This window comes from Mauremys reevesii, linkage group 25 (genome assembly GCF_016161935.1).
Source record: "Mauremys reevesii isolate NIE-2019 linkage group 25, ASM1616193v1, whole genome shotgun sequence".
Lineage (NCBI taxonomy): Eukaryota > Metazoa > Chordata > Testudines > Geoemydidae > Mauremys > Mauremys reevesii.
This window is the reverse complement of record NC_052647.1, coordinates 9239569-9262099: the sequence shown is the minus strand read 5'-3', so window position 1 is coordinate 9262099 and position 22531 is coordinate 9239569. Positions and strand designations below refer to the sequence as shown.

General features: G+C 53.5%; 1 protein-coding gene across 1 annotated transcript in view; it reads left to right on the top strand.

Annotated features, from left to right (window-relative positions):
- Positions 1–21809, top strand: part of LOC120391057 (complement C3-like) — an 84141-nt gene extending 62332 nt beyond the window's left edge. The window contains exons 30-40 of the mRNA XM_039514316.1: positions 3919–4077; positions 5273–5423; positions 6415–6466; positions 6668–6755; positions 8253–8342; positions 8768–8873; positions 10305–10394; positions 16382–16468; positions 17923–18006; positions 18921–19056; positions 21481–21809. Coding sequence (XP_039370250.1) covers positions 3919–4077; positions 5273–5423; positions 6415–6466; positions 6668–6755; positions 8253–8342; positions 8768–8873; positions 10305–10394; positions 16382–16468; positions 17923–18006; positions 18921–19056; positions 21481–21622 — 1185 coding nt within the window. The 3' untranslated portion in view covers positions 21623–21809. The remainder of the gene's footprint in view (positions 1–3918; positions 4078–5272; positions 5424–6414; positions 6467–6667; positions 6756–8252; positions 8343–8767; positions 8874–10304; positions 10395–16381; positions 16469–17922; positions 18007–18920; positions 19057–21480) is intronic.
- Positions 21810–22531: the final 722 nt, after the last annotated feature.

The following is a 22531-nucleotide window of genomic DNA, read 5'->3' as shown; positions in this document are numbered from 1 at the left end:
GTACCTTTGTAACACCTGTGCAGCAATGGTGAAGTTCATGGAGCTTGTCCCTTCAGATTCCCAATTGGAGTTCACCATCTTGGTGGAAGAAGGGAAATTAGTCTCCTGGGCCTCCTTGCAGGCAGCTTTAGATGCTGCAGATGCTGCCACTAGAGTGATGACAACGGGGGTGGCTATGTGGAAGAGGGGGGCGCTGACTGCAAGTCTCAGGGTTACCCTATAAGGTCCAGCAAACCATTCAGGACCTTCCGTTTGAGGGTGAGACTGTTTTCAGAGAAGACAGACAAATGGCTCCACAGCCTAAAAGATTCCTGAGCCACCCTCAGATCCTTGGGCTTGCATACCCCTGCCACACAGTGGAGACACTTCCGCCCGCAACCTCCTCAAAGGTTCCAGCAGCAGAACCGCCAGGACAATTCTCGGAGGAGGAACCGGAGTGGCAGGAGGAGGCAACATCCCTCTGCTAATCAAGGCTCTGGCCGGCCCTAAAGCGGCCTTTTGAGGGTGTGATCGAGGATGGCGTTCCAGACCAGAGACTGGATCTATCCCATCTTACCTTTTTTCCTCCCAATTATCCCCTTTCCACCATGCATGGTTCCATATCACATCGGTCCACTGGGTGCTCTGCATGGTAGAGAGGGGATACTCCATCCAGTTCTCACCCTCCCACCCCCCTTCCCCATCCCTCTTCAGGGACCCTTCTCATGAGCAACTTCTCATTCAGGAGGTGCAGTTGTTCCTAGCACTAGGGGCGGTGGAGGAGGTTCCACTGGAACACAGGGGTAAGGGTTTCTATTCCCACTATTTCCTAATACCGAAGGCCAGGCCTATGCTGGACCTGTGGGACCTCAATAAGTTTGTGAGGAAACTCAGGTTCCACATGGTCTCCCTGGCCTCCATCATCCCTTCACTGGATCCAGCAGACTAGTATGCCACCCTCGACTTGAAGGGTGCATATTTTCACATAACAATCGCGTACAACCCCAGAAAGTTCCTCAGGTTTCTGGTCAATGGTTCCCATTACCAATTTACTGTCCTCCCATTCGGCCTGTCAGCAGCACCTTGAGTATTCACCAAGAGTATGGCAGCCGTCACCGCCTTTCTGTGGAGACATCAGGTGCAGGTGTTTCTGTACCTCGACGGCTGGCTGGTCAAAGGCCGCTCCAGGGCTCAGGTGGAAGCGCCGGTGGCATTTATCAGAGCCACCTTCAAGAATCTGGGCCTGTTACTGAATGAAGCCAAATCGACTCTGTCCCCAGTCCAGAGATAGAGTTCATAGGGTCAGTACTGGACTCAACACAAGCCAGAGCATTCCTCCCACAGGTGAGATTCCAGGCCCTCAACACCATGATCCAGGGACTCATGCAGTTCCCCACCACCACCGCGAGAAATTGCCGGAAGCTTCTCGGGCACATGGCAGCCTGTACATATGTGGTACGACATGCCAAACTCAGGCTTCATCCGCTTCAGTCATGGCTTGTGTCAATGCACAGACCTGCCAGGGACAGCTTGGACAGGATCGTGACCCTGCCTCGCCCTATCCTCGACTCGCTCCCGTAGTGGACGGACATTCAGCAGGTGTGCTCAGGAGTTCCCTTCGCTGCCCCACAGCCATCCCTAGTGCTGGTGATGGACGCATCAGATTTCGGTTGGGGAGCTCATCTGGGGGACCACAGGACTCAGAGCCTCTGGTTGCAGACAGATCTCCGTCTTCATATCAATGTCAGGGAGGTCAGAATGGTGCACCTAGCGTGTCAGTCATTCCACCCTTATCTAACAGGTCGATGTGTATCGGTCACTACGGACAATATGACTGGGATGATCTATATCAACAAATGGGGGTGCACGCTCCTCTCCCCTGTGCCAGGAAGCCCTCAGGCTATGGGACTTCTGTATAGAACACTCAATCTATAGGCGTCATACCTTCCTGGGGTCCAGAACGAGCTGGCGGACCACCTCAGCAGGTCGTTCCACAGCCACGAGTGGTCCCTTCACCTGGACGTCACATGTTCACTCTTCCAGAGGTGGGACTGTCCCCTGATCAACCTCTTCACCACGTGACGCAACAGGAAGTGTCAGCAGTTCTGCTCCTTCCAGAATCATAATCTGGTTTCCACAGCGGACGCGTTCTTCTTCCATTGTGGGGGACCTCTTCTATACACCTTGCCACCTATACCGCTTGTCCACAAGGTCCTGCTCAAGATCTGCAGAGACGGGGCTTGGGTCATTCTCATAGCACCAGCCTGGCCCCATCAGTATTGGTACACGTCTCTCCTAGACATGTCTGTGGGAGCCCTGATTACCTTGCCGCTCTTCCCAGGCCTTCTCAGTCGGGATCATGGGCGTCTCCAACACCTGAACCTGAAGTCACTCCATCTCACAGCATGGAAGCTCAGTGGCTGAATCCATTCAAGCTTTCCTATTCAGAACAAGTCAGACAGGTCTTTCTCGGCGTAGGAAACCCTCCACTCCACATACCTGGCCAAGTGGAAGAGATTTTCAATCTGGTCAGCACAGTGCAACTTGCCTCCGGCACTAGCCTCAGTGCCCCACATTTTGGATTATCTTCTCCACTTGAAGCAGGAGGGTCTCTCCTTGTCTTCTATAAGAGTGCACCTGGCTGCCATCTCGGCTTTCCATCTGGGGGTACAGGGCCGTTCAATTTTCGCTAGCCCTTTGGTCAGCCACTTCCTGAAGGGCCTTGACAGGTTATACCTGCACATCTGCCAACTGGTTCCTGCTTGGGACCTCAACTTGGTCCTCTCTCTAGCTCATGGGGCATCCCTTTGACCCTTTAGCAACATACTCCCTGCTCTTTCTTACATGGTCGCGTTCCTGGTGGCGATAACTTCAGCCCGGAGAGTGTCTGAGCTCAGGGCCCTAATGTCAGAGCCTCCCTACACCGTATTTTATAAGGACAAGGTTCAGCTCACGCCCAATCCGGCCTTCCTCCCAAATGTTGTGTCGCAGTTCCACATCAACCAGGACAGTTTCCTCCCAGTTTTCTACCCTAAACTCATTTGAGTAGCAGGGAGCAGAGGCTCCACACTCTAGACGTCCGCAGAGCACTGGTCTTTTACATTGAGAGGACGAAACCATTCAGGAAGTCAGTACAGCTCTTGTGGCAGTAGCGGACAGGATGAAGGGTCAGCCGATTTCGACCCAGCACATTTCATGATGGATTGTGACCTGCATTACTGAGTGCTACAATCTAGCAGGGATCCCAGGGCCACCGATAACGGCACACTCCACAAGGGCGCAAGCTTCATCAACAGCATTCCTGGCTCAAGTCCCCACCCAAGAAATCTGCAGGGTGGCAACGTGGTCATCCATACACATTTTCACTGCGCCTTTTGCGATTACTAGGTAGGCCAGAGATGATGCGGCCTTTGATAGAGCAGTACTCCAATCAGTGGACAGCTCCGACCCCACCTCCTAGATTTGGCTTGGGAGTCACCTGATTGGAATTGACATGAACAAGCACTCGAAGAAGAAAAAAAGGTTACTCACCTTTTGTAACTGTTGTTCTTTGAGATGTAGTGTTCATGTCCATTCCAATACCCATCCTCTACCCCTCTGTCGGAGTAGCCGGCAAGAAGGAACTGAAGGGGTGGCGGGTCAGCAGAGCTATATATTAGGTGCCATGAGGGCGTGACTCCAAGGGGCACCCAGGCAGACCCGACAGATGCTGCTAAGGGAAAAATCTTCCGGCCAACGTGCACATGCGTGCGCACACTATTGGAATGGACATGAACAACACATCTTGAAGAACAACAGTTACAAAAGGTGAGTAATTGTTTTTTTCTTTCATTGTACTTTTGGTTCCTCTTCATTAAAAAGTCTGTTTAGAAGCTGTCAGATTTTCAGCGCAATAGGACAATACGGTGGAACCCTCTTGTCTTTCTTCTGGTGTTCTAGGCGACCATCATGGTGTTCCAGGCTCTTGCGCAGTACCAGATAGACATTCCGCAGCACAAAGACCTGAATTTGAATGTTACTATTCTCCTGCCACGCCGTGCTAGTCCAATAAAGTACAACATCTTAAATCACAACGCTCTGGTGGCCCGAACAGCAGAGGTATCGTGCTTCTCTGTGTGATTAGTACAGATCACTAATTATAGATAAAGGGGATTTGACTAGAACCTCCTATCCAAACCCTTTTGGGAGGGGGAGGGGAATTCATATTCCCGGCACCAGATCCAAATGCATCCACACTTTTGACTCAGATTTTTAAGACCATTATGATCATCTCGTCTGACCTTCGGCATGACATAGTCCAGAGAACCTCACCTACTAATTTCTGCATCAAGCCTGTAACTTCTAGCGGAGTTGTGAGATGTCTCTTAGGTAGATATCCAGTCTTGACGTAAAGACTTGAAGTGATGGAGAATCCACCACATCCTGTCAGGCCCTAGGTTCTAGGCAGTCAGGCCTGGTGGTTGGAGCTGGCTGTAGACTCTGTACTGGGCCAAGGGCAATGCTGAAATCAGGGTCTGGGGACAGGCCGTGGGTCAGAATCCACAGACAAGCCAAATCAGGATTGAAGTCAGAGTTCGGATGCAGGCCAACGGTCAAAGCCAGGTTGGAATCAGTCCGAGGGCCTGGGGGGCCAGGAGGCGGATGCAGGCTGGAGCGGGACTGGAGCAAGGTCAGAGCAGGGCACAGAGGAGGCTGAAGTGGGCTGGAACAAGGCTCAGGCATGGCTGGGGCAGGAACAGGAACTGGATCAAGGGCAGGTCAGAAGCCTGGGGGTCTGTAACACTGCAAGGCCGGAGGAAGGTCCCTGGCCGACTAGTGCTGTTGTGCAGAGTAACTCTCAGCTCTGATGGGGACAGTGAAATACTTGTGCCTGGGGGTCATCTGGCTTGGGCCCTGACCAGGGATAGTCACTGCAGGCTCCATTGGAGAGGTGAGTCACTGCAGCTGAGTGAGCAGCCCTGGGCTGGGTGGGGTTTGCCTCACACATCCCAAGGTAAATTGTTCCAGGGTTAGTGACCTGGAGTGTGTGGTTTTGAGCTGAATCCAGAAGTAGGAGGGGATGGGTTGCTGTTTAGGCTTGGCTCCGGAGAAGCAATACGTCTGGAGATCAAAGAGTTACTGCCTGGGAAGTAACCTTTTTTCTCCTTCATGCTATTGTCTCTGCAGAGTCCCCCCAGCCCCTCCGGGTGAGTGAGTGTCAATCTCACCAGCTTCATTAGCTTCATTTGCCCTATCTTTAAATAATAATAATAATGAAATACAAAAGAAAATTAACCTTGGATCAACATTACAGACTAAATTGAATGAAGACTTCACTGTGAAGGCAGAAGGAACTGGACAAGGGACCTTAACCGTAATGACGATTTATAATGCAAAGCTACGGGAGGATGAATCTCGGTGTAAGAAGTTTGACCTGAGGGTATCGGTTGAAGAAGCCCGGGGCGGTAAGTAACCACTTGTCTTTTCTTTTCTGAAGCTTGCTGTCAATCCTCAGATCTGGACAAATTTGGCTCAGTTACACCAGTTTAACTCCATGGACAGCAGCAGATTTACACCGATGTGTAAACCAACCACCTTCTCTGCAGTCACAGTCTTAACTTTGGAAAGTATTTTTGTGAAGCTTCTTCAAACTCTCTCAGTTCCCAAGTCCTACAAAATTATACCCATAGGGCAGGCACTAAATAATATTTCCAGCTACTACATGTTCTAGGTTGCAACCAATGCAGGGTCATTCCTGATGAGGGAGCAGATGCTGCCTTCTTTCATTGTAGCACTTGTTAGCAGCACAGTTGGAGCATCGAATGTGGATGGGAACACGGGCCAGCTACTCTGGGTATTGTCTCCCTCTAAAGCAGAGATGAGCCCATGCCAGGAAGTCTGGTTACAGACCCAAACTTCCAGTGTACACATTTCCAGACAGCATGGGTGTGAAATCAGCATGGGACAGAGGTCAGGATCTTCAGCACCCAAAACACAAACTTCTGCTGCTTGGGCTAAAGGAGTAAAGGACTGGCCACTAGAGGGAGACATAACCACACATGAGGTCCGCATATGATAGAGGGATCCAGGATTTTGGCACCGCTTGTTACAGAAACAGAAGTCACCCGTAAATTGTTCTTAACTTTCTCAGCTGTCCAAGGAGTTCACACCCATGGGTTCTCTCTGTTTCAGTCTCCTCTTTCTGCCAACCCTAGACTATATTTCATTTGTGCCACTCAGCTGGGAGAGGCTTTTTAATTTGCGTGCCAATGACAGGAAGAGTTATTTATGGATTGCTGGAGGGGAGGGGAGGTTTATTGAGGGATTTTTCACACCTACTCTAGGACCTGTTTGATTACTAAGCCATGTTTATACACCTAAAAAACAAAAGAGGGTTTTTCTGGCATGAAATTTACACTGAGATGAATTAATTTTTTTCTTCTGCAATGTTTCCAGTTAAGAAGCCAGAAGGAGCCTTGCGTTCAGTCTATATTAAAATCTGCATCAGGTGAGAGCAATCCCCTTTAATGATAGATGATAAATAGATGGACAGATGCAGGGGGTAGATGGAGACTCCTGGGCTATGAATTTTTCTATGGAATGGCCAAAAAAATTATGATAAAGCAACAGCAGCTGGTGGAGCGATCACAAAATCAATGTTCAAGTGATGAATTCTGATTAAAAGGGTATTTTCTCTTCTCCTCGTTAGGTTCCTCGGTGTGGTTGATGCCACAATGTCCATCATCGATGTCTCCATGCTCACGGGCTTCTCACCGGACATGGAGGATCTTAAGAGAGTACGTCAGTGTAATCTGAGAACAGGGAACATAATACAAAATGCAATGGCTTGGCTGGGGCTTTCAGATGAGAAAATCCAATGCAGCAAGTGAATAGTCAGGCTCCAGGGTTAAACCTGGAGGGAGACCAGAAGGTTCTAAGAATTGGTAACAGCTTTAGGAAACAGCAACCAGGTCTCTCCAGGTTGGTGATGAAATGTCATCTCCATCGGGCAGTTTTTGGGGGCCTTTTTGGGATTCAGCTCAGTTTCCTTGGGGATGGGTGTTCACATCTCCATAACCAGCTTGGCAGTTCATAGCCCCGGCACCTCTGGGCTTGGTGCTTCAGTTATGAAAGAAAAAAAAATTGCTTAAGCCCCGGCACCTCTTTCATTACACACTTAAGCACTGTGCATACGTACACCGTGGTCACTGAACCTGGGACCTTTATCATGAAAAGCACAACTGTTTCAGTGAGAGTACCAGCTCCATTAGGTGTGGATAGGGTTGCCAACTTTCTAATCACACAAAACTGAACACCCTTGCCCCACCTCTTCCCTGAGACCCCGCCCCTGCCTCACCCCTGCTCCAGCATCCGGCCCCCTGCTCACTCCATCGCTCATCGCTCACTCTCCCCAACCCTCACTCACTTTCACCGGGCTGGGAAAGGTGGTTGTGGTGCGGGAGGGGACGAGGGCTCTGGCTGGGGGTGTGAGCTCCAGAGTGGGGTAACAAATGAGGCATTCAGAGTGCAGGAGGAGGTTCCGGGCTGGGGCATGAGGTTGAGGTGTAGGGAGCAGGTTAGAGCTCCGGGTGGGGATGCAGGCTCTAGGGTGAGGCCAGGGATGAGGGGGTTGGGTGCAGGAGGGGGCTCCAGGCTGGGGTAAGGTGTTGATTTGCGGGTGTGTGTGTGCAGGCTATGGGAGGGCATTAGGGTGGGGGTTTTGACCTGGGGCAGGCATTGAGGTGCGGAAGGGGGTTCATGGTGCAGGCTCCAGCCAGGCAGCACTTACCTCAGACAGCTCCTGGAAGCAGTGACATGTCCCTCCAGCTCCTAAGCAAAGGGGCCAGGGGGCTCTGTGTGCTGCAGTTCCCATTAGCTGCAGTTCCTGGACAATGGGAGCTGCGGAGCTGGTGCTTGGGGCAGGGTCAGTGTGCTGAGCCCCTGTGGCCGCTCCTGCGCCTAGGAGCTGGACACGCTGGCCATTTCTGGGAGCTGTGCGGAGCCAGGACAGGCAGGGAGCCTGCCTTAGCCGCACTGTGCTGCTGACTGGAGCTGCCAGGGTCCCTTTTCAACCAGATGTTCCGCTCAAAAACCAATCTCCTGGCAACCCTAGGTGTGGAGTAAGTAGCAGACTAGTATACTCCATGCAGATCCTATCGTGGGAGACGTGATCACAAGCACGACACCACTGAGCCATGTAGTGAGATGGTGGGTTTTTTTCACCCAGCTGCAGGACTTTTACAGAGACGCTGCCTTACCCACAATGCCTCTTGCTTTTCCTTATTCACATTTAGCTTTCCCAAGGGGTCGACAGATACATTTCCAAGTTTGAAATCGACAAAGCCCCATCCGACAGAAGCAACCTCATGATCTACCTGGACAAGGTAAAGACTCAACAAGGGGCTTCTCTGATCCTGTGTTAATTTCATGGGCTCCTGCTGAGCCAAACTGCACTCTCAGATACATCCCCACAGACGTCAGCAAGTTGACAAACTTTAACCCAGGCCGAATTTGATTCACTGGCCCAGATACAGGCTTTCCACTAGGATCAACTGAAAGGGCCAGACCCTCAGCTGGTGTATGTGGATGTAGGTCCATTGACTTTAACGGGAAATGCAGCATCTGATATTAAGGCTGAATTTTCTTCTGTGTCATTCACTTCTCTAGTTCTTCTTTCCTCCACCTCCCTCACTTTCTCTTTCCCCTCTTCTTTCCCCAACATCTCCCCTTCTTTTATTCTTTTTCATTCTCTCTCTTCCATCCAGCCACCCTTCAGCCTAAACAATCCTGTTATTTCCACCCCACCCAGGTTTCTCACACAGAGGATGAATGCCTGCAGTTTAAAGCTCACCAGTTTTTCGAAGTTGGTCTCATTCAGCCGGCATCCGTCACAGTCTATGATTATTACACTATAGGTAACAGATTGCAGCTCTCCTCACCATTCAAGGCACCTGGCTTCAAATTCTGCTCTGGGTCACATTGGTATCATTACCTCTTGAAGTCTTTTGCTGCAGTACTTAGGCATCATTATCCCCCTGTAACAGAGGGGATGCACTGAGATGGTAAGAGACTTGCCCTCAGGTAAGGCCTAGACAGCTAGTAGCACAGCTGGGAGCAGATTGCCAGTTCAGAGCTCTAAGTACAGCTTCCGCACACGCAGTCCCCTCCCACCATTGGAAATAGAACCTAGGCGTCCTGAATCCCCATGTCCTGCTCTACACTACTCCTGCTCTACTTGTCGTGCGTACCCCAAGTTTACCTCATTTAAAAACGACTTGCTTACAAAATCAGACATAGAAATACAAGTGTCCCAGCCACACTAGTACTGACAAATTGCCGACTTCCTCATTTTTTAACCATGTAATTATAAAATAAATCAATTGGAAGATAAATATTATATTTGCATTTCAGTGTGAGATGTGAGCCTGTTTTCACTTGTGAACCTTGTCATTTGGTGCTGGAGAGCGGCAGCTGCTGGCCAGGTTCCCAGCTCTCAAGATAATGCTGCCGCCAGTAGCCGCACAGATATTAGGGGACTTGAGCTGCTGCTGGTGGGAGCGCTGCCTTCAGAGCTGTGTGGCCAGAGAGAGGCAGCTGCTCGCCGTGGAGTTGGTATTGTTGGAGGTGAATGAGGACTATTTTTTCAATCCTGCTCTCATCCCGCCCCATAAGATCTACTCCCACTCCTGCGCTGTTTGTTTGTTGAATTTTTATCCTGCTTCCACTATTATGGTAGCAGGCCCTGCGGGATCCCAGTCCTGCTGCAGGGCTCTAGATCCTGTTGTAAAACTAGGCAAATATCTAGATAAGTTAACATACTCCCTGGGATACCACTAGGGTATGTGTCCCCCTGGTTGAGAACTACTGGATTAGAACACGGGGTTTAGACTCAGACTTTAAGGCCAGACGGGACCATCCTGATCATCTAGTCTGGTTTACTGCCCACCTCCCAGTTCCTCCTGTTCCAACATTACCCCATTTTGGAATTATATGGTCACACTCATCACCTTAACACACCCATGCAAAGGTAGACAAATAATAAGGGGAAACTCTGACTACAGGCAATAATTATCCTACTTGCCCTCTCCCACCATTTTACCTCCAGAGGTAAATTTGCTGCTAGCGTGATTAAGAGGGTGTCTCCAATAAGCACCAGCCCATCATTTCAAGCTGATGGTTTCCTATAGCTAAGAAAGTCATTCCCACAGACTGCTGCTCCCTTCCCCAGGGTCACCCAGTGGGACTTCTGCTTGAGTAAGGGCTTCAGGGTTGTCTCCTAGGTGCTGTAGACTGTGGCCGTTGTTCTGCGGGAGGGGGAATGATCTGTGTCTCTGATCTTTCTCTAGATGACCGGTGCACCAAGTTCTACCACCCATCTAACCAGAGCGGGCTCTTCAGGAAGATCTGTCATGGGGACGTCTGCCGTTGTGCAGAAGGTAAGGAGAGTCCTCTCTCTGTTTACATCTCTGGTGAGGGCTCCCGTGTCAGCTTTATCAGCAAACATGAAGTCCAAGGGCCCCCCAGCATCAGCCCCCTCCCTCGCTGATCAGGGCCCTCCTTCCCTGTGGGATCTGCCAGTGATGAGCTGCCAAAATCTTAACAACGGGTTCCCTATAAAAAGTTCTGATTTAAGGGATGTGCGACAGGATGTATTTTTTGTACCAATAGGGTTACCATACGTCCATATTTTCCCAGGAGGTGATTAAGAACCGAAAAGCCTGACATGTCCAGGAAAATACAGATGTATTTTAACCCTACCTAAAGTTCTTTTTTAAAAAGATGGGGCTGAACTAGAAATGAGCTCCGTTTCACATGTGTGGGTGGTGATCAGGGACAGTCTCAAGTATTGGGTCTTTATATAATATAGGCTCCTATAACCCCTCACCCCCGTCCCGATTTTTAACACTTGCTGTCTGGTCACTCTCGGGTGTGCACATGTGTGGGTCCCAGCTGCTCCCTGCCCCCCCCCCCTCATTGAAGCAGGTGTGCAGGGTTACTGCCCTGGGAACTGCAGGGCACCAGTGGATGTGGGGCTGGCTGCAGATAGGGGCGTGGGGCAGGGCTAGCTGGAGGCAGGGAGTGACACGGGCTGGCTGTGGGCAGGTGATGCAGATGGGCGGGCAGGGGGTGGCTGCGGGCAGGGGGTGGCTGCGGGCAGGGGGTGCAGGCATAGGCTGGCTGCAGGCAGAGGGTGGCTGTGGCAAGGGCGGGCTGCGGGCAGAGGGCGGCTGTGGGCAGGGGCTGGCTGCGGGCAGAGGGCGGCTGTGGGCAGGGGCTGGCTGCGGGTGGCTGTAGGCAGGGGTGGGGCTGTGGGGGGCTGGGGGCTGGGGCTGGCTGCGGGTGGCTGGGGGCTGGGGCTGGCTGGGGGCAGAGGCGGCTGTGGGCAGGGGTGGGGCAGAGGCGGCTGTGGGCAGGGGCTGGCTGGGGCAGGGGCTGGCTGGGGTGGCTGGGGGCAGGGGCTGGCTGCGGGCAGAGGCGGCTGTGGGCAGAGGCTGGCTGCGGGTGGCTGGGGCAGGGGTGGGGCAGAGGCGGCTGGGGGCAGTGGCTGGCTGGGGGCTGGGGGTGGCTGCTGGTGGCTGTGGGCTGGGGGTGGGGCAGAGGCGGCTGTGGGCAGGGGCTGGCTGTGGGCAGGGGCTGGCTGTGGGCGGCTGTGGGCAGGGGCTGGCTGGGCAGGGGTGGGGCAGGGGCGGCTGTGGGCAGGGGTGGCTGGGAGCAGGGGCTGGCTGGGGCGGCTGGGAGCAGGGGTGGCTGGGAGGCTGTGGGCAGGGGCTGGCTGGGGGCAGGGGCTGGCTGGGGCAGGGGCTGGCTGGGGCTGGCTGTGGGCAGGGGCTGGCTGGGGGCAGGGGTGGCTGGTCCTGGCTGGGGCAGGGGCTGGCTGGGGCTGGCTGGGGGCAGGGGCTGGCTGGGGCTGGCTGGGGCTGGCTGGGGCGGCTGGGGCTGGCTGGGGGCGGGGGTGGCAGGGGGCAGGGGGCTGGCTGGGGCTGGCTGTGGGCAGGGGCTGGCTGGGGGCAGGGGGTGGCTGGGGCTGGCTGGGGGCAGGGGGTGGCTGGGGCAGGGGTGGCTGGGACTGGCTGTGGGCAGGGGCTGGCTGTGGGCAGGGGCTGGCTGGGGCTGGCTGTGGGCAGGGGCTGGCTGTGGGCAGGGGCAGGGGCTGGGGCTGGCTGTGGGCAGGGGCTGGGGCTGGCTGTGGGCAGGGGTGGCTGGGGCTGGCTGGGGCAGGGGTGGCTGGGGCTGGCTGGGGGCAGGGGTGGCTGTGGCAGGGGTGGGGCAAGGGGCGGCTGTGGGCAGGGGCTGGCTGGGAGCAGGGGTGACTGGGGCGGCTGTGGGCAGGGGCTGGCTGTGGGCAGGGGCTGGCTGGGGCTGGCTGGGGCGCAGGGGTGGCTGGGGCTGGCTGTGGGCAGGGGCTGGCTGGGGCAGGGGTGGCTGGGGCTGGCTGGGGCAGGGGTGGCTGGGGCGCAGGGGTGGCTGGGGCTGGGGCTGGCTGTGGGCAGGGGCTGGCTGTGGGCAGGGGTGGCTGCGGCTGGCTGGGGGCAGAGGGTGGCTGGGGCTGGCTGGGGGCAGGGGTGGCTGGGGGCAGGGGTGGCTGGGACTGGCTGTGGGCAGGGGCTGGCTGTGGGCAGGGGCTGGCTGGGGCTGGCTGTGGGCAGGGGTGGCTGTGGGCAGGGGTGGCTGGGGCTGGCTGGGGCAGGGGCTGGCTGGGGCTGGCTGGGGCGCAGGGGTGGCTGGGGCTGGCTGTGGGCAGGGGCTGGCTGGGGGCAGGGGTGGCTGGAGCTGGCTGGGGGCAGGGGTGGCTGGGGCGCAGGGGTGGCTGGGACTGGCTGTGGGCAGGGGCTGGCTGTGGGCAGGGGCTGGCTGGGGCTGGCTGTGGGCAGGGGTGGCTGTGGGCAGGGGTGGCTGGGGCTGGCCGGGGCTGGCTGGGGGCAGGGGGTGGCTGGGGCTGGGTGGGGGCAGGGGCTGGCTGGGGGCAGGGGTGGCTGGAGCTGGCTGGGGGCAGGGGTGGCTGGGGCGCAGGGGTGGCTGGGACTGGCTGTGGGCAGGGGCGGGCGGGGGGCAGGGGCTGGCTGGGGGCAGGGGGGTGGCGGGGGCGGGCTGGGGGCAGGGGTGGCTGGGGCTGGCTGCGGGCAGGGGTGGCTGTGGCAGGGGCTGGCTGCGGGCAGGGGCGGCTGTGGGCAGGGGCTGGCTGGGAGCAGGGGGTGGCTGGGGGCAGAGGGGGGCTGTGGCAGGGAAGGCGGGGGAGGGGCGCAGACACTCACACGGGGGGGAGGGGCTGGGAGCAGCTGGACACAGCCGGGGACTCACCAGGCAGCAGCAGGAGCCCCAGGGCCAGAGGTCCAAAGAGCAGGAGCAGCAACAGGGCCAGGAGGCAGCTCACATGGCTCTCGCAGCACAGCGCAGCGCCCCCTGGCGGCCGGGAGGAGGAATTACAGGCTTTCCAGGCAGAGCCCATCAAAGCTTCCCTCTAGGGAAGCTAGTTAACAAGCGGTTCTAAAACCGCTTCTAAATTTAACAACGGGTTCGCGCGAATCGGTGCGAACCGGCTCCAGCTCACCCCTGGATCTGGGTGATTGTCACGTGCGATACAGGCTCACGGCAGCCACAGGCAGGACGGTCCCTGGGTCTGTCCCCGAGCCTGGAGCTCTGACTCTTGGCCAGCTGTGTCCCTGCTACACATCACCACATACAGGAATGGTGGGACCAGGGTTGGGGTGAGGGCACCCTCAGTGGAAACACGTGGGGGATGCACCCCCACATGAACTCATGCACGCCTGGGGAGCAGAGGCAAGAGAGGACTCAGAAGGGTCTGCAGGGCCTGGGATCGGGCCAGGGAGCAGAACAGGCCTTGGAGGCTCTAGGACCCACCTTCCCAACCTGAATCCTGCCCCTCACGCCCACAGAGTTTCAATAGCTTCCTTCACTCCCTCTCCTATCCCCTCTCCCCCACATTTGCAGATGGTTTCCACCCTCCCTGACCACCTACCCTCACCTGTGGTCTCTCCTTCTCTTCTCCAATGGCAACCCCACCTGCCAATTGCAGGAGAGCTGGCAGCAGGACGTAGAAGCAGAATTTCTCTAGCTAGCTGGGTGACCTAGGAGGGACCGGGTATTGCAGACGTCAGTTCCTCCTCTCTGCCCATCAGGGCCTTGGGGGCTGGGTGAAGCCAGCTGATCCATGTGTGATGTTGCACTCCATATGTTTTATGAAAATATACTTTGAATGTGAATAGAATGTAACTGGAATATGCTTTTATGCAAAAGGTCTCTTCTAAGGTATCCTTACAAAGCTTATAATCTACTGAGTGTGTTCATCCTGTCGAAGAAAAACTCAGTTCTCCTGTTTGTATGAATGTATCATTCTTGTATCTGAAACTAGCAATATGAAATATAACTCTGAGGTCCTATTGTAGTTATGCAAAGTGTGGGCCATTAATGGTGGTTTAGAATCTTGATGGCTCCCATTGACTAGGACAATTGGTTGTAAATGGCTCTGTTTACTTGTAAGCCTTCCTGTATACCTGTGTGCCAGCCAGCGGGTAATGAAGTCTCACAGAACATGTGAACATGTCAAATGATACTGAAATCCATCTTAAACCTGGTGCTTCTCCATTGAGAAGGAGGGGTGGGAACCCAGAGAGAGGCAAAGGATTCCCGCCTTGTGCCAAAGATATAAAAGGGGGTGGAACAGAACAAAGGGGGCTGCCAGTCATGAGAAATCCCCTAGCTACCACCTGAGCTGGAACTAAAAAGGATTGTACCGGGGAAAGGATGGGGCCCAGATTAGGAAGAAGTCTAGTCTATGAAAGAAGCTTAGTGAGATTTACCTGTATTCAGTTTCTTAATGTATTAGGCTTAAACTTGCATGTTTTGTTTTATTTTGCCTGGTAACTTACTTTGTTCTGTCTGTTATTACTTGGAACCACTTCAATCCTACTTTTTATGCTTAATAAGAACACTTTTGCTTATTAATTAACCAAGAGTAAGTAATTAATACCTGGGGGAGCAAACAGTGGTGCATCACTCTATCAGTGTTATAGAGGGCGGACAATTTATGAGTTTATCCTGTATAAGCTTTATACAGAGTAAAATGGATTTATTTGGTGTTTGGATCCCATTGGGTGCTGGAGACAGGAGTACTTGCTAAGCTCCTTTCAGCTTAAACTGCAGCTTTGGGGGTGTGGTTCAGACTCTGGGTCTGTGTTGCAGCAGGCTGCCTGTCTTGCTCAACAAGACAGGGTTCTAAAGTCCCAAGGTGGCAAATAAAATGGGCTCAAAGGTAGTTTCAGCACATCAGGTGACAGTCCCAAGGGGGTCTCCGTGACTGAACCCGTCACACCATGAAGTGGGGCTGCACACATGGAAGCAGGGCAGTCTGGGATGCAGGAGTTGCTGGGTTTCCAGCCATTCCAACAGGGATGCTCCTCCCTGGTTCTGAAACTTCAGTGGAAACCTACCAGCTGTTTCAATGGTTGGAATCCAGTGTGGGGGTGGGGGTGGTGACATGAAGTCAGGTATTCTTTAAAATATCTGGGTCATCTCATTCCAGGATGCCCACAGCTAGCATCCCTCAGCCCCCCACTGTCAGTTTGAATGATCCATGGAGGCTCCACTCCCTGCTGACTCTTAGGAAGGGATCCTCTAGAAGAGGGTGGAGACCCATTGGTGGGGCCGTTGTTCAGTGGGGAACTTGCTGTAGCCCTGCTGTCTGCCGGGCATACAGAGAGGCGCTCAGTCTCCGGATCTGTCCTTCCCATCACCTTTGATTCCGCATCTGCAGCTCCACTAAGTCCTGTGGCCAGGCTCCTCCTGGCGCTGACCCAGGCAGAGATCCATCAGTGCAGAGAGGGAAGTTAGCTGGGATTGCCAGGCCTGTTTATGGTCCTTGGTTATTTCATACACCCAGGCAGAGTTCCTCTGGGCAACACCTACTGATTCCTTTGCAGAGCTGTCTGAGTCTGTCTGCTCAGGATCGCCTCATTTGGATCCTGCAACCTACCCCTCCATCACTTGTTTCTTCTTTTACCGTGCCCCATAACCCAGGCACTGACTTTTATTTTTCCTGGTGGCTGCTCCACCCCCACTCCGCTGCTTCCCCTGAGACCTCACCCTTGTTCTGCCACTTCCTGGCCCAGCTCTGCCCCCTCCCCAGAGGCCCCCGCCAGCTGCTCTCTGCCAAGTGCCTCCTGCCACCCACCAAACAGCTGATCGGCAGCCCCGCCGAATGGCTGTGGCTGGTGGGTGCTGAGCACTCCCTATTTTTTTTCCATGGCCATTCTCTTGTCGGAGGAGGTGGGCCTGTCACTGGTCACTGTGTGGGTTAGTGCAGCTCACCCAGGATTCAAATAGGTAGGCACCTGTAGATCACTAATAACAGAGCTGAAACTATGGTCTCCCTTGGTGATTCTCTCCCCATCTTCCTTCCCCACAGAAAGCTGCTTCATGCAGCAGAAGACAGAGGATCCCATCACTCTGAACAAGCGAGTGGAGGAAGCCTGTGAACCTGGAGTGGATTATGGTAAATGTGTGATTTGGATCTGCTGCATCTTTTTCCATGAGGAGAGCACAGAGACAGGGTTTGGAATTCGATTTGGATTGTAAAGTTTGCCTTTGAGGCTGAATCAGAGGTAAGGTCTGGATCTGCTGGGGCAGAAACCTGATGAGATTTTGGGGCCTTAAGCTCCCAGAAATGAACAAAATCAGATGACAGTTTAAGATTCAATCTAACCCTAAGTATTTATCTGCCCCCTATTTCCCTAGTATCTGAGCACTTCCCAGTCTTTAATATGCTTATCCTCACAACTGCCCGTGCTGTGATCTTTTTCAGGGGAAAGGGCAATACGCCGCCTTTATTGAAGATACAACAATTAACATATGCATTCAGTTACACCACACACACACACACACTGTCCTGCCAGTCAATGTTATAGTTACCAGTCCAGAGTCCGAATCAATCTAGTGGCCAGCCAGGTGGATCATGAGTATGGAGGCGCTGGGTTCCATCGGTTGCGACATGATGCTCTGGGGAAGTCTTGGCAGGATGAACCCAGGGTTTCATGGCAAGACACTCTGTTTAAAGAGTGACTTTCCTTCACTGGAACCAATGAGTTTTATTCAATTATTGTCTGAGTGCTTGTTTTCTTAAATAGTCCTTCTCATTCTTTATCACAGCTATCTTGTCCCCATGGATAGGTGCCTGTCTCATCTTTAGAGTTGTCAATCTGCCCTCCTCAGACATTTCAACAGGGGCGTGTTCAGCCTCCTGGTGCCCTTGCGTCTGTCTCTGGTTCCTCCCCTGTACATATCATTCAGCAATGGCCTTCACACGTATCCCTTAACACATAAGTTCCTCATTCACACGTGAAATGGAATCAATTTACACAGAACATTGGAACAAGAATATCAAGTTACAATGCAAAAGAAAACAATCATGGCACTCTTTTACTTATTTTAAAATGCTAAGCCTACAACAAAGTAGTGAGCTTAAAACATTTTTTACTACCTTGAAATCAGCCCAGACACAGGTTCCGGCTGATGCATCTTTGCCAATTGGCCTATTAGGCCATTCCTTTCTCCTACTCCAAAAGGGTGGCTGGCAGCATTTGATCAAATCATACAGCAATACATTTAATACATGCTACATTATTATCTCATTATTCTTTATCCCTCATTCTAAATCATACAAAATAAAAATATAAAATCCTACTACTACATATGAGGCAGGGCAGTGCAAATATCCCCATTGTACAAAAGGGGAAACTGAGGCATGGAGCGACTAAGTGACTTGCCCAAGGTCATGCAGTAGGTCTGTGGTGGAGCAGGGAAATGAACCCCAGTCTCCAGCTAATGCCCTCACCATGGCACCAGCTTTCTCACAGCCAGTTTGGGGAGTCAGTTACACAGTGAATTCTCTACAGAAAAATACTGCAGACCTTCAACTAGTGTTTTGTATGTCTTCCTCTTTTATTTAAGTGTATAAGACCAGGCTTGTTAGCAGTGAAGAAGCGGGCAGTTCTGACTATTACACCATGAAAATTTTGGAAATCATTAAAGCAGGTAAGAGCTCCCCTTCTACAATCAGGGTGCAATTTCTTTGAATGGCCTTTGGGATAAAGGCCGGCATAAGAGCTATTTCTCTTAGCCAGAGAAAATGCTAAAGCCCCAAGGTTAATCTAGTCTCATGCTCCAAGGCATTAACCTGTCGCCACAAGGGACAAGAAAGAATTTGCTCAACCCACCTAGGCAAACAAAATAACAGGGGGAACCTTTCCCTGTGGTCAGCTTGGCACAACTGACCAGTCTCATTATGGGCTTTTTCAACCTTCCTCTGAAGCAATTGGTATTGGCCACTGCGGGAGTCAAGATCCCAGACTTGGTGGCCCTTTGGCCCAAGTGGCTATAGGGGACATGGAGTCTCTCTTCCTCAGTGCTGACTTTTATAAATCAATATAAAGGCAAAGGAAGCAGGGATCTAACTGAGCTCAAAGCAGCTTCACTCGCTGGGAGCTGATTTGACTTCTCTAATTATTTGTATTACCTGAGATTAGGGGCCCCTTGTGCTAAGCACTGGACATATCCAGATACAACCCCTGCCTTGACGAGGTTACAGTCTAAATCGACACTGGGTGGATTTATTAGCCCCATTTCACAGGTGGGGAATTGAGTCCCAGGGAGATCGAGTGACTTGTGCAAGGTCACAACAGGAGTCTGTGGCAGAAACAGGAGCTGAGGCCTGACCTCTTGAGGCCCAGCCCAGTGCCACAACCACAAGATGGTCCTTCCTGTCTCTAGTGACTGCTGGAGCTTCAGTGATTGGTTATTGTTGCAGTCACTCTGGGGCTGAATTTGTACTGAAACCTCAAGAGAACACCTAGGAGTCTCCTCTCCTCTGTTCCTTTCATCTCCATCCCCCTCCACCCCGTATTATCTCATCCTCACTCTGCTCTTATATGTGACATCTTTTTTCACAGGGACTGATGAAAATCCGCAAGGAAAAACCCGCCAATTCATCAGTCACATAAAATGCAGGGAGTCTCTGAGGCTGGAGCGTAACAAAGACTACTTGATCTGGGGACGCAGCACCGACTTGTGGCCCAGGGAAGCTGAGTAAGTAGCCTCCTGTGGTTACCCTGCGTTAGTCAGTTTCAAGCAGACACACCCTTAACTAATTGCCCTATCCATTTTAGGTACAGTAACTCCTCACTTTAAGTCGTCCCGGTTAACGTTGTTATGTTGCTGATCACTTAGGGAACCTGCTCCTTTTAAGTTGTGCAATGCTTTACCCTTACGTTGTTTGGCTGCCTCCCTGCGCTCCCCCACCCCACAGCGCAGACCCCACAGATCAGCGCCTTCCTCCTCCTCCTCTGCCTCCGGCCTCTGGCAATCAGCTGACTTGCTGCGTTTTGGGGGCAAGAGGAAGGGGGAAGGAGTGAGGATTCGGCATGCAGGCTCCCCTCCCTCCTGCCCTGGGCAATCAGGTGGCTTGTGGCATTTAGAAGGGAGGGGGGAAGGGAGGGAGGAGAAGCGAGGATGCAGCGTGGGAAGTAAAGGGGGAGGAGGTTTGGGGGAGAAGAGGCAGGTTAAGGGTGGGGGTTTGGAGGAAGGGGGGAAAGTGGGAGGGCTGAGGGTTGAGCCTCCTCACCCTTGGTGCTTGCAGAGTAGAGGAAGCTGCCGCTGCTGTGCAAGGTGCTTCTCCTAACCTACAGCACCTTCAGCCTCCTTGCCTGCCTCCTCTCCAGTGCCAGTGGGCTGTGCCTGGGTGGGGTACGGCAGGGGCGCCTCCCAACTCTAGTATAGTACCTGTATTAAACTGCCTGTTTAAAATGTATATACGCCTTTTGTCTGGCAAAAATGTTTTTCCCTGGAAATTAATATTAATTCTTATGGGGAAATTGGATTTGCTTAACATTGTTTCACTTAAAGTCGCATTTTTCAGGAACATAACTACAGGGTTAAGTGAAGAGTTACTGTACCTATCAGGCTCCCATTACTGTACTTTCTGAGGGCCTCACAAGAGCAAATGTATTTATTCTCACTATGGGAAGCAGGGCAGCGTTATTACCCTCATTTAACAGATGGGGAAACTGAGGCACAGACAGCCTACGGTACAGGTCCTCAATGGTATTGAGGCACCTAACTCCCACTGACTGGCCTTAGGTGACCTCTCCAAAGTACTAAAAGGAAGTATCTCAAGATGCTGGGAATTGAATCCAGGTTCGCGTCGTAGTCTAACCCTGGACCCAGGGGCGGCTCTAGACACCAGCGCGCCAAGCAGGCGCTTGGGGCGGCCGTTTCCCGGGGGGGCGGCATTTGGCTCCGGTGGAGCTCCCGCCGGCATGCCTGCGGCAGGTCCACCGAGCCCAGGACGGCGGACCTGCGCGCAGGCATGACTGCGGCGGGTCCCCTCTTCCCGCGGCTCGGTTGAGCTCCGCGAGCGCGGCAGGTCCGCTCGTCCCGGGCTCCGGTGGACCTGCCGCAGGCATGCCGGCAGGAGCTCAACCGGAGCCGCGGGAAGAGGGGACCCACCGCGGGACCGGGGAAGGGCGGCGCAGCGCTCCGCGCTGCTTGGGGCAGCGTCATTTCTAGAGCCGCCCCTGCCTGGACCACCATTCCTCACAGGGGCTACCCAACTATTTCACCAGAACAGATCATACTGTCAGTGCAATTTCATGGTCCTGGATCCAGCCACAGTTGTTCCTAAATCACTTAGGTTTCAACTGGGTGGAAATGTAATTAATTAGGGTAAAAACTGCACCTAAAAATGAGTTTCACCAACAAAGATGCAGCTCACAGAGGCTGAAAGTTCCATCCTCATGCTGTATAAGGAGCATTGCATGCTGGGATCTGTAGTCCGTCCGTACTCCATGGGCTGGACCTATGAGAGGGGAGGCAACCCCCTGTTTCTCTGCAAGTCAGATGTGACCCTTAGGCCTGGGTGGAGTGTGAGCTGCCTGTTTGGGAAGGCTAGACCCCGACACCACCCCTCCTCCGCCCTTTCCTCCCACCGGAGGTCCAGCACGACCCCTGTGGCTACCAGCCCCCTGCCCCTGCCCCAGGCCCCTCCGGCCAGCTAACCTGAGCACCCCCAGCTCTGAAGCGTTGGGCGCTGTAGCCCCAGCATCCCCAGCCCCAGAGGCCGGGGCCCCAGTGCCACCAGCCCAGGAGCACCATATGCTGTGGCCCCAGTGCCTCAAGCGCCGCCAGCCCCAGAGCTGGGGGGCCCCAGCACCGGGGGCACCCAGCCACTTCAAGTCCCGAGCTGCAGGCCAGCCCGTGCTAGCCCCAGCCCCCTTGGGGAAGAGGAGCAGCCTGCATGGGCTGTGGCTGGGGGAAGCGGTGGGAAGCAGGACGGGGTTCAGGACGGAGAATGAGTGGGGCCACGCCTGGCTGTTTGAGGACGCTCAGCCTCCCCTGGCCTGCCATACCCACTGCCCATGCCCTTAGGCAAACCCGGATACCCTTAAGGAACTGAGCAAACAAATTGAACACATTTTGTGCTTCATTGCTCACCCTCCTGCCTGTCTGTCCCAGGCTATCCTACATCATTGGCAAGGACACCTGGATCGAGAAGTGGCCCAACGAGGACGAATGCCAGGAGCCGGATTTCCAGAACCTCTGCCAGGAATTCCTTGAGTTCTCTGAAGCCATAACCATGTTTGGCTGCCCAACCTAAACTTGGACCCAGCTTTCCCAGCAGCCCCAAGGGGACAGTTTGAGCTGAGATGGAGCATAACCCTCAGGTGGAGACAGCTCCACTCAGAGTCCCAATGCTGCTGACACTCGCCGCTAGCCCTGTCCTCTTTGGGAGTTTCACTCTTTTCTTCTTATTGTTTCTCTCTATATAAAAGGCTGAATTCTTACCCTGCCCTGCTGTGTGACTTTTTACATAGTCTGCAATAGAGCTTTATAAGTAACCAGCTACTAGGATCATGAGTGCACAAGAAACACCTTAAATTAGATGGACAAGCATGAATGGGTGGCTAGATAAGCATGGATGGATATTTAGGAGAGAGTCTTCTGTACCTATCTGTGCCTAAGGTGACCACACATCCCTTTTTGGCTGGGACAGTCCCTTTTTTCAGACCTGTCTTGGCTGTCCCAACTTTTTGTAAAAAATGTGGGGTATTGAGGAATGTGCAAGGAGGGGGGACAGGCGATGTCAGCCCTGCACGGGGGGCAGGCAGGGCTTGTACAGGGGGCAGGCAGGGCTCAGGCCCTCTCCCAAATACAATAGTCTGCTGTCAGTGGGAGTCCTGCTATTGACTTCAAGGGGAGAAGGTTTAATCTTAGTCCCAGACTGCCAAAGGTACTTAGGCACCTAACGCTATTGAAATCAATGGGAATTAGGCACCTAAATGCCTGTGAGAATCAGTGCATTTACTGTTGTAACTTTGGAAGCACTAGCACAAAGCTTGTGAGGTGGCAACGAGAAGTTGCACAAAGTGGCAGATCTTGGAAGCTTGAAATAATTTGATTCCCCCTCCTCTCGCCTCCTTTCACTTGGCGAATTTTTCACATGGATCCCTTTGATTATTTTTATTGTGGTAGCACCTAAAACCCCCAGTCACAGACCATAGACCCT